At 39.5% G+C, this 11,953-nt stretch overlaps 1 protein-coding gene across 20 annotated transcripts in view; it reads left to right on the top strand.

Moving 5' to 3' along the window:
• Positions 1 to 11,953, top strand: part of dtnba (dystrobrevin, beta a) — a 397,891-nt gene that overhangs the window by 261,425 nt on the left and 124,513 nt on the right. For all 20 annotated transcript variants that reach the window (XM_052024099.1, XM_052024088.1, XM_052024100.1 and 17 more), the window contains one exon: positions 11,825 to 11,911. In XM_052024099.1, coding sequence (XP_051880059.1) covers positions 11,825 to 11,911 — 87 coding nt within the window. The remainder of the gene's footprint in view (positions 1 to 11,824; positions 11,912 to 11,953) is intronic.

An 11,953-nucleotide genomic window follows, 5' to 3' on the forward strand; every position in this document is an offset into this window, starting at 1 on the left:
GGAGGCTGATAAGTGAAGGCACAAAGAGGGATGCAATTGCTGGACTCTAATAAACCGGGAAGGTGATAAGTGGAACCAGATCAGAGAGGGCTGATGGGTAGCTGGAACCAGATGGGGAAGAGGATGGGAGACAATATGGGGAAAATGTGTGAGTGGTGGGTGGATGGAAGCAGGTTTGGAGGCAAACAACACTGGGCAGTGGAGGGTCGAGAGGAAGATATGGAAAGAGGGTTGGAGGACCTAAATGGATTGGAAGGAAAGAGAGGCGGGTGGGAGTATGGGGCTGTGGGTCACCTGAAGTCAGAAAATTCAATGTTCATACCATTGGGTTGTCGACTACCCAGGCAGAATATGAGGTGTTGCTCTTCAACTTTGTATTTGGCCTCATCCTGACAGTTGAGAGCAGATGGTCAGTGTCAGAATGGGAAGGGGAAGTTAACGTGGCATTTCAACTGGGAGGTCAGGATGCCCATTGCAGACAGGGGGAACACAGGTGTTCTGCTCAGTAATTCTTCATTACAAGTTGAGCCAATTAAATCGACTAATAAACACAGAAATAAAAAAAGTTTCAATTAATGGCAAACAAAGGTATGAAGCAAAAAGCTTGGTTTTCAATAATAAAAACAGAAAATTTTGGAAACCTTCAGTAGGTCAGGCAGTATCAGTGGATAGAGCATCAGAGTTAATGCTGAAGATCCTTTGTCAGAACTGGGAAAGAAAAAAAGCAAGTGAGTTTTAAGTAGCAGAGTTGGATCGGACAAAGGGAAGATCTCTGATGGTTTGGGATGAGGGTTGCGTTGGGGTTAAACTGTTGAGTTAGTAACCTGGTTGATGGATTAATGAGAGCAATTAGAAAGAGAAAGCACAAACAAAGGAATTCTAAAGCTGCAAAATGCAGAACTGTAGGGAATGCTAAGTAGGTCAGGCCATATTAATGGAGAGAGAAAACTGAGACATTATTACATATGGATGACCTACTTCACAAAGAGTTTAGCTTTCAATGGTTCTGATTATTTCAAGGTATGAAATCACATTGGTATAATGTAGGCAAGACCCTTTTGAGATCACTTTCTTGGGTAAAACTCCCTTGCACATTTCTGATTCCTTGCCCCCACACCCCTCCCTGCAACCTCTGCCCCCTTCCCACATCCCTGTCCTGAAGAAGTTGGCTCCAACTTTGGTGCAGTTCCACAGGCACAGTGTCAGTTTGATGATAAGAATTTCTGTGTTTAAAAATTTGTGAGTTTGTAAAATGATGCTTGATATGGAGAAACCATTGCTAGGCCATCTAACTTAAAGAGAATAATCCTTATGCACCTGTGCTGCTGGCCAATGAAGCACATCGTGTCTTTCAGTCCAGCATTGCCTTATCTCTAAAAGGCTTCTTTCTGATATCTGTTTTCTGCCCTGTAAAGTCTCATTCATTGTCCATGAAACTTTGTTGTTTACAGAACAACAGTCAATAAAGAGTGTTTCAGTACTTTGCTGAGGCAACTCATAAATCATCAGGAGCTTGGTTTTGAATTAGTGACAATGCAAACAATTTTGAAAAACATAGCATGAAGGTAAATTCTTGTGCACATGAAAGTTCACAAAATTCAGGAACATGACAAAGTACAAAATAACCATTCAAATTAATCAGATAATGAAATGAGGTGTAGTAAATATTATAATGTCAATCATTGTTGAGAACTGATCATTGGTTCAGGACAAGTGAGGAAAATAAATATGTGGCTGATGCCTGCAGCAAAAGGGTATTTGGGATAATGTGAGAATACGCATGAAATACTGTGCATGGTTCTCAGCATTGACTTCAAAGAAACATGGTTACTTTGGAAAAGGTGTGAGGCTGTGTGATTAAGAGGATTTTACCATTTGGTTCTCTTATTTATGAAGAGACTGAAGTGAATCTGCTCATATTGAAGAGGAGGTGGCTAAGAGAACACATGACCTCTATCTCAAAAACATAGACCTAATTTAGAAGTTATTTTACTTGAATGTATGTCCAGAATAAGAGAACGTGAATACATAATTAATATTGCAGGAAAGAAAAGATCAGAAGAGAGTTTTCCCTCATGCAGCAGCAGATATTGAGAATGATCACCCAAAGAATGTAGATTAATAGCTTGTTAGAAATATGAATAAAATGTATTTACTAACTTAAGTAGTGCAATGCTTTGTACATAATAAAATCCTCTGGCTACTGGGAATTTAAAATAACAACCAAAAATGATTTTGGTGTATCTTATGTTATTATATTGCATGTTTTGTGCAAATTACAGATATATTTTTAAAATCCTCTTCACTGAAGCTTTTTTGTATGTGCAACAACTTGTAGCTCACACGACACATCATGATGGGAACTTGGAAGTAAGGGAATTGTGAATGAACTAAAGATGAGCATCAATCACAAGGTTATTAAATTAGTGGCAGACTTTCATTGGTGCTGATTCTAAAAAAGAAAAATAAATATTTGCATTTATATACTGCCTTTGGAATACTGAAGACATTTTGCGGGTACTAACTTAATCTTGAAGTGTTTAACTGCTCCAATATTGGAAATATGAGAGAAAAACAGTGCACAGCAAAATCTTGCAAACATTAAAGAGAAATTGGCAGGATAATTGTTTTTTCATAGTTTAGTCACTGGTAAATAGTTGGTTTAAAGACCAGTGAGAGCGTCTCTGCTGTTCTGAAGAACAGTACAGGGAGAGGGCAGGTGAGACCTCAGCAGTGCACCTCAGATTATGTGCTAAACTCCCTGGTAAAGACTTGGAATTGACAACCACCCGTGCCAGGGGTGAGATGCTACCACTGAGCCACGACATTTGCCTCAGTGACTCTGACTCAGGTGGAAGCGTTTCTGAAAGAATCTTGGAATTTAATTTGATTCTGGTCTCTGAGTCCTTTCCAAAGCAATTCCTTTTGAAGTCTCTTCTAGAATGCAGTTAAAAGAGATTAATTTATGTTTATGCTTTAGCTTCAAGAAAATATACACAACTTTGTAAAGAGCATTACATATTAATAAAGACAGAACTTTGCCTCTGCAATTTGTTTATTCTTTTGAACTGTGGTTAATTAAACTGTGAATCATTTCAAGGCAGTAGTTATTTTACTTTGTCGGTTGCAGCCAGGGAAATGTTGAAGAATCTAATCTTGTAGACACAGTAGGAATCCATAATAGTTGGCTCATTGAAATTATAAGCTCTGCAGGATGTGGAATAGGTGCTTTGACTTTAAAACGTGTTTGATGAAATGTTCCACTCTGCAGACTAATCTGATCATCTAAATGCAAAACACTGCAGATGCTAGAAATCTGAAATAGATCCTAAAGGTGGTGAATGTAGTCATCAGGTTAGGCAGCATTATGATCATGCTTGATATAGAGGCCTGAATTGCTAGGATGCATTGTTAACAATGTATTGCATTTTGAATGAAGTTTTTTTTTGATTGTCTTGCCTTAATTAGTTTCTTTTGGCTGCAAAGGAACACTGACCATTTTTGAGTTGATTATAACTCAGGTTCTTGCACCGAAACAGAATTCCAGAAGCTCTATAGTTTATTTTGTGTGCTGACTTGACATGCTACCTTCAGGACTTTTCCTTTATATTTTGGAGAAATGATTAAGGAACAATGCATGATGCTTGATTGACTTTGCCTGCACATTTATTAGCTCAAAGGGCCAAAGAAAATGAGATTGAAACAATCACCATTTTTATCCATTTTGAAAGAACCTTTTTCAATACCATTAAAAGGAGTGATTAGTTCTTAGCACAAAAGAGGATGGGCTATATATTATCACATTTATTTTGCATTTCATTACAATGAATTCCATTTGTACATTTTAAAAAAACTCAATTGCTTTTGTTCTACCTATTTGTAATGTCTAATTCATTCTGTATTCCAATTATCTCTTCCTTTGTAAATTTGCCTAATTTACATTGTGCTCTGAATATTTCAAGTCCCTTGTTCTTTTTCTGATTGATTCACTTCCACTTCGGTTTTGTGGGTTCTGAGGTGGCTAATGTGATCCATGTAGGAATCATGGACTCTTCTTGGTCAGATGGTTTATAAGATTTAGAAAACTTTGTTTCAAAATCCACTTATGATCCCAGCAAGGTGAAAACGTTGGATTAGACTTTACCTTTTCTCTGAATTCTCATTTTTGAGATATCAGATCAATCTCCAAGGTAGAGGGCAGACCTGTTCTGAATCACTTCAGATCTATTCTTTGATGTTCACTGTGATTTGTACGTCTGAACACTGCAACATGGAAGTTGGAGATGTGCTGGAGGTCAGATATGGGTGAATCTGACCTCTCGCTCTGCCAATGGACTCGCCACTGAGTCCAGTGTCAGGTTCATATTGTACTGAGTTGAGGGATAGCTAGCTCAGTTACTCAAAATGAGTCACTGACTTCAATTGAAAAGTTATTCAAGTTAAGTGTAATGCTTATTTTCTTTCATTTCACTTTTTGTTTATGTATTTTTGGAGAAGTTCAATTTTTGAACTAAAATTCTTTTTTTTTCTTATTCAGTTCCTTAAATGGTTTAAATCAATTTTCAGCAGTTTTTTAATATATCTGAATAAAAGCATTGAGACATGTCTTTCTCAAGTGCTGTATTGCCTTCATGGCAAGATAATGCCATTGGTCACATTTGCACAGTTTCCACAATAAACATGGGCATAGGAACTTGGAATAGAGCAAGGCTGTCACAAAAAATATCCAACCTAAGCACTTCAAATGGAGAGTAATTGTGCAGACAGGAGGTATGTGCAAATATAATGAATAGTATTATCCTGACCTAGCTCACTGCCCAGGACGCCTACCCAACCACACTTAATTTTTCCAGTTGCAGAAAGCTAATGAGTTGACTAGACTCACTCGACACCTGGCTTCGTGCTGCAGCTGAGCCTCAGGCAGCTCATCAGCTGCCCAACTCTCTCTCAGTTTGCTGAATTGTTTTAAAATATCTCTAATAATGATAACATTTAAAACAATTCTTGTAAAGAACAATAATTTTAAAAAGTATGAAAACATTTTTCACAAATTAATATAAATTAAAATATTTAAACATGAACAACTATTTCAAACATTAACATAAATTATGTTAAGGGTTTAATTCATTTACATAGGGTCACCGGTCTCTCCCTGGAGTTGAGCATGAAGCACTGAGTACCAAGTGCTCCTCTATTGGGAATCACTGCTCAGTTGATAGGTTCATCTCTGAGCCAAGAGGGGGAGGAAACAGCCAGATATACCAACATCTTTTCTCGAAATCTTGTACTTCCCCATTTGGTAACATATCTATGGAACTCTGAGACTTGAAAGACAGCAACAGACACAAAATGCTCGAGGAACTCAGCAGGTCAAGCAGTGTCCATGGAGGGGAATAAACAGTAGACATTTCAGGTTGAGACCCTTCATCAGGAAGAGGGCAGAAGCCGGAAAAAGGAGAAAAAAAAACGGGGTTTCCCGTCCACTGCCGTCAATGCAGCCCTCACCTGCACCTCCTCCATTTCCCATAAGTCTGCCATCACCCCACCACCCCTCAACACAACAGGAACAGGGTTTCCCTTGTCCTCACCTACCACTCCATGAGCCTCTGCATCCAACACATCATTCTCCGCAACTTCCCCCACCTCCAACAGGATCCCACCACCAGGCACATCTTCCCCCTCCCCCTCCCCCCCCCCCCCCCCCCCCCCCCCCCGCTTTCTGCAGGGATCACCCACTCCATGACTCCTTTGTCCACTCATCCCTCCCCACCAATGACCCTCCCGGCACTTTTCCCTGCAACTGTGCAAAGTGTTACTCTGCCCCTACACCACCTCCCTCACCACCATTCAGGCCCCAGATAATTTGATTTATATGATTTATTGCACCCGGTGCTCCCAGTGCGGCCTCCTCTTCATCGGTGAGACCCGACGCAGATTGGGTGACCGTTTCGTTGAGCAGCTTTGCTCGGTCTGCGGCAAAAGCCAGGATCTCCCGGTGACCATCCGCTTCAATTCCACATCCCACTCCCACACTGACGTGTATCCATGACCTCCTCTACTGCCACATTGAGGCCAGAAGCAGGTTGGAGGAGCAACACCTCATATTCTGCCTTGGTAGTCTCCAACCTGACAGCCTCAACATCGATTTCTCCAACTTTCAGTATTTCCTCCCTTCTTTCGTCCCTTTTTTCCTCTTCCTTCCCCCTCCCCCCTTTTGTTTTCCCCTCACTCCTGTGGCCTCCTCACCCCTTCTCTTTCCCCTTCCCCGCTCTCATGACCTGTCCATCTATCTCCAACCTCCTCCCCTCAATTCCATGGTCTACTGTCCTCTTCTACTGGATTCCTCCTCCTTCAGCCGTTTGCCTCTTCTACCTATCACCTCCCAGCTTCTCACACCACTCTTTTTCATTCACCCTCCTCCCTCCACCCACCCACATACCTAACTTCCCCGTCTCACCTGGACTCACCTATCACCTGCCAGCTTGTGATGCTCCCCCTCCCCTGACCAACTTATTCTGGCTTCTGCCCTCTTCCTTTTCAGTCCTGATGAAGGCTCTCGACCCAAAACGTCAACTGTTTATTTCCCTCCGTAGTTGCTGGCTGAACTGCTGAGTTCCTCCAGTGTTTTGTGTGTGTTGCTCCAGACTACAGCATCTGCAGAATCTCTCGTGTCTCGCTTGACCAACACGTCTCTGTGGAATCGTGGCCCGGCAGATTGATTAAAATAAATGTATATATAGTCAATTAAGGCATCTCAAGAATATTTTTCCACTTTAATATTTTGTGAATTGATTTTCAATGGGATTAAGAAAGAGACGAAGAAGTCTGAGCTGCTCTTTTTTCACCCAGTTAATTTGTTGGATAGGACTTCAGGAATCTAATGGTGGGAACTCTGGGAAGAATTTTTGATGAAACTGCTGACATTTCCTTGTGTAGCTGTGAGAAGTTCTGGGCATTCATCACATGTGGAAGACCTGAAGTTGTCAGCAACTTGTCGCTGTTCCAGTGGCTGCACAGTGGACCTGGACTTGATAGTGGACCTGGCATTGGGGCTGGAAGTTACAGCAACTCACCATGATCTACAATGGAGAATCTGCACAGAGACCACATGCTGGGGATTCTTCCCCATTCATCTCAATGACAGAGAACAGCTCTGAGGGACTGAAGTAATTACTTGTTAAAACAAAAACAGAAAATGCTGGAAACATTCAACAGGCCATGCTGCATCTGTGGGAAAAGAAACAGAGCCAACACTTCAGGTCGAAGACCCTTTGTCACATTGGCTCTGGTTTTCTTCCTGTGGATGCAGCCTGGCCTCCTTTTCCAGCATTTTTTGTTTGTTTCAGATTTCCAGCATCTGCATTTTTTTTATTTTCACTTAATGATTTGTTAATATGGATATTTTAGATTGTGTTTGTAAACATTTGTTTTTATTTTTAAGATTTTAGGCATTTGAATTCTTCAGAGTTTCAATATATTCAAATTCTTAATGTTTGTGAATTCTTCATTATATCTTGAGCAGTTGAAATAGATGAAACTTCATCTTTTTCTGGTAATGGAATGGAGATGACTTGCATATTTCAGAGCAATCAAGCCTAATGTTGCTCAGACACAAAGTGGTTGTGTTTACTAATTCATAGGAATAATTGGGTCTCATAATAAACTGTGAAGTTAGAAGGAGAGGATGCAAGACTTGGGTGAGGTAAAATAAGACTACTGGACATCCTCAGCAAGTCGGGCAGCATCTGTGAAGAGAGAAACAGAATGTTCCAAATCAATGGCCTTTCAAGAACACCAGGAAAGAAGTGTAATTTTTTTCAATATTTACAGATTAGAAATTTTTTAAGTTACCTTACCTTCTTTTCCGACACCATATACAATTGAAATTACGGAAAAAATTTTAGGTTTTAATCCTTATCAGAAGGGCCTGATAGCAATAATTTATGATCGGATTATGAAAATATGTTCAGAGGAACTTGATAAAATTAAGAATGAATGGGAAAGAGAACTCCAGATACTTTTACCTACAGAGACATGGAAGAAAATTCTTCAATTAGTTAATACATCTTCAACGTGTGCTAGACTCTCTTTGATGCAGTTTAAAGTGGTTCACAGGACCCATATGTCCAAGGACAAGTTAGCCCATTTTTATCATCATATAAATCCTATATGTGACAGATGTAATTCGAAGGTGGCTTCCCTGACACATATGTTTTGGTCCTGTCCCCTTTTGGAAAAATATTGGAAAGACATTTTTAACATTATTTCATCTGTATTGAACATTGATTTACAACTTCATCCCATTACTGCAATTTTTGGGTTACCAATGATGGAATCTCTCCATTTATCTGCTTCTGCTCGTCGTATGATCTCCTTTGTCACATTAATGGTCAAGCGATCCATTTTGTTCAAATGAAAGGATCCAATACCTCCCACCACTTTTCAGTGGTTTTCTCAAACTATAGCTTGTTTAAACTTAGAAAAAATTAGGAATGGTACTGTTGATCCTTCGCTTAAATTTGAGGAAGTTTGAAGTCCATTTATTCAATATAAGCTGACCTTTTTCAGATCCCGTTCAATAACCCTTGAATACAGAGGAGCGGAGTTGATGACATAGTAATGTTTTTTTAATTGAAGAAATATCAGTCCAGTTTTTGTTTTGAAGTTTTTAGTTTCTTTTGGTTTATTATCAATATTTTTTTGGATTTGGGGATTCTTTTCTCATATAACTAAATCTCTTTTCAATCTTTCCTTTCGTATTATCTTCACTTAATAAGAGAGCAGGAGGTCTAGATTACTTTTTTTTACTCCTTGTGATTATATATATTAACTGCTATGATTGTTATCCTGATCTCTTTGCACCATATGTATAATTACTAATGTTATATATATGATTTTGTACGAATTTGAAAATTAATAAAAAGATTGAAAAAGAAAGGAAAAAAGTGTAAGAAAATAGGAGCACAAGTGGGCCACCTTTGTTAGCCATATATTGTGTCTCTTTCTGATGGAATCTACCTATCGAGGGGTCACATATTGGGAGCCTATAGATTACTGATATGTGTCTTTCCCATTTGGTATTCATGATTTAAACCCAAACCAATTCTACATTACTACCATGGCCTCTATATTACAACTCAAGACCAGACTGATACCTTCTTTAATTAATAACACAATCCTGCCTCCTTTCCCTTTTGTCCTGTCCATTTGGAACATCACATAGCCTCAAATCTTGAACACCCAGTCCTGGTCACCCTACAACTACCAGAACTTGGAAAATTGAGAAAACAAGTGTGTTTTAAATTGTACCGTTCGCAGGGGAGGAGGAAGGGGGGTCATTGAATAGAAGACAAAAGGAATGTCTGTTATAGGGTGAATGCCATAAGTGAGTGATGCACAGATTTGTCTGGGAGAAATTGGTGAAGGCTTGCTAGTCATAGCTGATCTGTCTGGAAGAGGTGTAAATAAAGGGAAATGAATGGGAAGGGTGGAGAGGAAAATACAGGAATTGTGAGATGCAGAACACAGCAGCTGTTGGAAATCTGATACGAAAGACATTGCTTGAAGAATTCAGCAGGTCAAGTAGCATTTGTGGAAACAGAAAAGCTGACTTGACATCACAGTTACACAAAATAGAAAGGATATTTATCCAAAATATCAGTGTTGTGAGGGCTCAACATGTTAAGATGGAAGAGTCGCTTTTTCTTGACCTTATGTTGGGCATTGTTGGAACAGTACAAGAGGCCAAAGACAGATGTCACAGGAGGAGTGATGAACCAAAGAGTGACATACAGTGGAAGGCTTAGTCACCCTTGTGAATTGAACGAAGTTGTCCTGTAGAGCTGTCACACAATATGCATTTAGTTTCCTCTTACCTGAGTGTTCTCTTTTCTGATATTCTCCATTCAAAAACAATTTGTCAAATTAAATAGAGTGAGAACTAATCAATAAATTGGAATATTCAGAACTCAGCAAAATTAATTTCAATCTGAAATATAATTGATCCCTGTTCCCCTTTTATTATGCTATGGTAACTTTTTGACTGCTTATTTGTTATTGTTTGGTTCCAACCGAACATTGAATATATGAATATACTGGTCTTCTGTGAAATTATATTATGTAAAACAATTCTGTTTTGACAATTCTATCCAAATGCGTGTACTTGGATGGATTTCGCAAATTTACAACCACGTGGTGCTCCAAAGTGAGGCGACTGGCTTGAGACTACTAAAGCTGAGCGATACAAAGTCATCTGTTTTGATTCTAGTGCCTTTGCTGCATTGCTTTTTCATGAGCGAAAGTAGAGCTCTGTGCGTGATTACTCGAGAATGAATGTCAGAGTTGGATAAAGGGCTTTTTTTCCCCCAAATGGCAAATGATTCAGAAGGAAGGCTTAGCATTCAAGTATGCTCTTAAAATTAAGCTGGTTTTAGTTATAAAAATTACCAGTGAACTAATTAATAATTCTGATGCATGAGATAAATTGTTAAAAAGTGGTTCCATGAAGTTCTTTTAAACACATTTTTCAGGGATTTGATTCAGATGGCAAACCTCACATTAAACGTTATTTTGTCCTGAACCCATTTTCCATTTATTAATAAAATCACACAATAAAATGCATATAAAGTGCTGCATTGCTCCATTGTGCTTTCTCATGGAAAATATTTGGCTTGGAATTCAGTTGTATTATACAATTTGTTTCAGCACTCTGCAAACAAAACGACATTTAGTTCATTGAGTGTGACACAATAAACAACATTACTGGATTGTTTTGCTTCATTCTGGAAATTAAACCAGACAGTTCATGGTGTGAGTCACCTTTGAGAATCTGACATAATTTCTCTGCAAGTGACACATGGGATGATGTCAGTTCCTACACAACACTCCTTTTGGAGCGCTGCTGGGAACACACAACACCTTGATCTACGTTTTAGACAAGACTGGGTGACTTGGTAGATTATCAGCATAATGCTGACCAGGACACCTCCCAAGTAAACAAATTACTTTAGCCTAAATCTCACTGCACCTGCACTGAACTAATTTCCCAAATCTGCACCTAGATCAGACGGCTCCATCCACCCCCCCCCCCCCCCCCCCACCACTTCCAACGGCCCGCATGCCTGCTTGTGCTTGTTTGCTATTTTCCCGATCCCCTACCTTTTGTTTCTTCCCAACTCCTTCCCTTGTCATATGGTGGTGACAAGATCTCAGATATTTTTTCCCCCTTATCCCAGTCCCCTTCAGATTCAACATGGGCCTGTGACCATCAATCTATGACTCCCACTTCAACTTCCCCTCACCACCATCACCATTTAAGCTCATTCTCCAAAGAGTACTTAACTGTGCACTTTCAGCTCTGGAAACCTGCCATCTCTTATCTGTAACCCAGGTGAAGTTTTCAGCAGAGGTCAACGTCCAAAATGACTATAGGTTCCCTGCTGCTGCACCCATTCACCCATTCACCATAATGGGCATGCAAGACCTGAAGACAATTCTGTTCCCACAACTTGTAAGGACCCTTTCAGCTTGTACAACATCTTGAACCGTAGCTTCTTTCTGGAAATCTCTTGCAATTTCAGGTGCAGTTTATGCAAAGGTTATTGATTACACCCCACTTAGGTCCCCCATCTTTGAAATTAGTGCAAGGTCCAGCTGTTTTAAAGTAACTTTTAGAGGGTTTTTATCCATGTAGAAAATTAACTATTCCACCTGAGTATTTATGTCCATGAATTTATGAATACGGTCCAGTTTCGTGTATCCTTGAAGGATGTTACTAAGTGAACTACTTTCTTTGATTTTTCTTTTTTATTATATTTCTTTATAGCCCCCAACAACGATCGTTGCCAAACATGAATGATGCTATGGTGTCCCACTCAGTAATTTCATCTGGAGCACCAACTCCTACAAAAAGGTATGTCATTCAATAATCTTTAATGTCAATATGATGACAATA

This window comes from Pristis pectinata, chromosome 10 (assembly GCF_009764475.1).
Source record: "Pristis pectinata isolate sPriPec2 chromosome 10, sPriPec2.1.pri, whole genome shotgun sequence".
NCBI classification, from domain to species: domain Eukaryota; kingdom Metazoa; phylum Chordata; class Chondrichthyes; order Rhinopristiformes; family Pristidae; genus Pristis; species Pristis pectinata.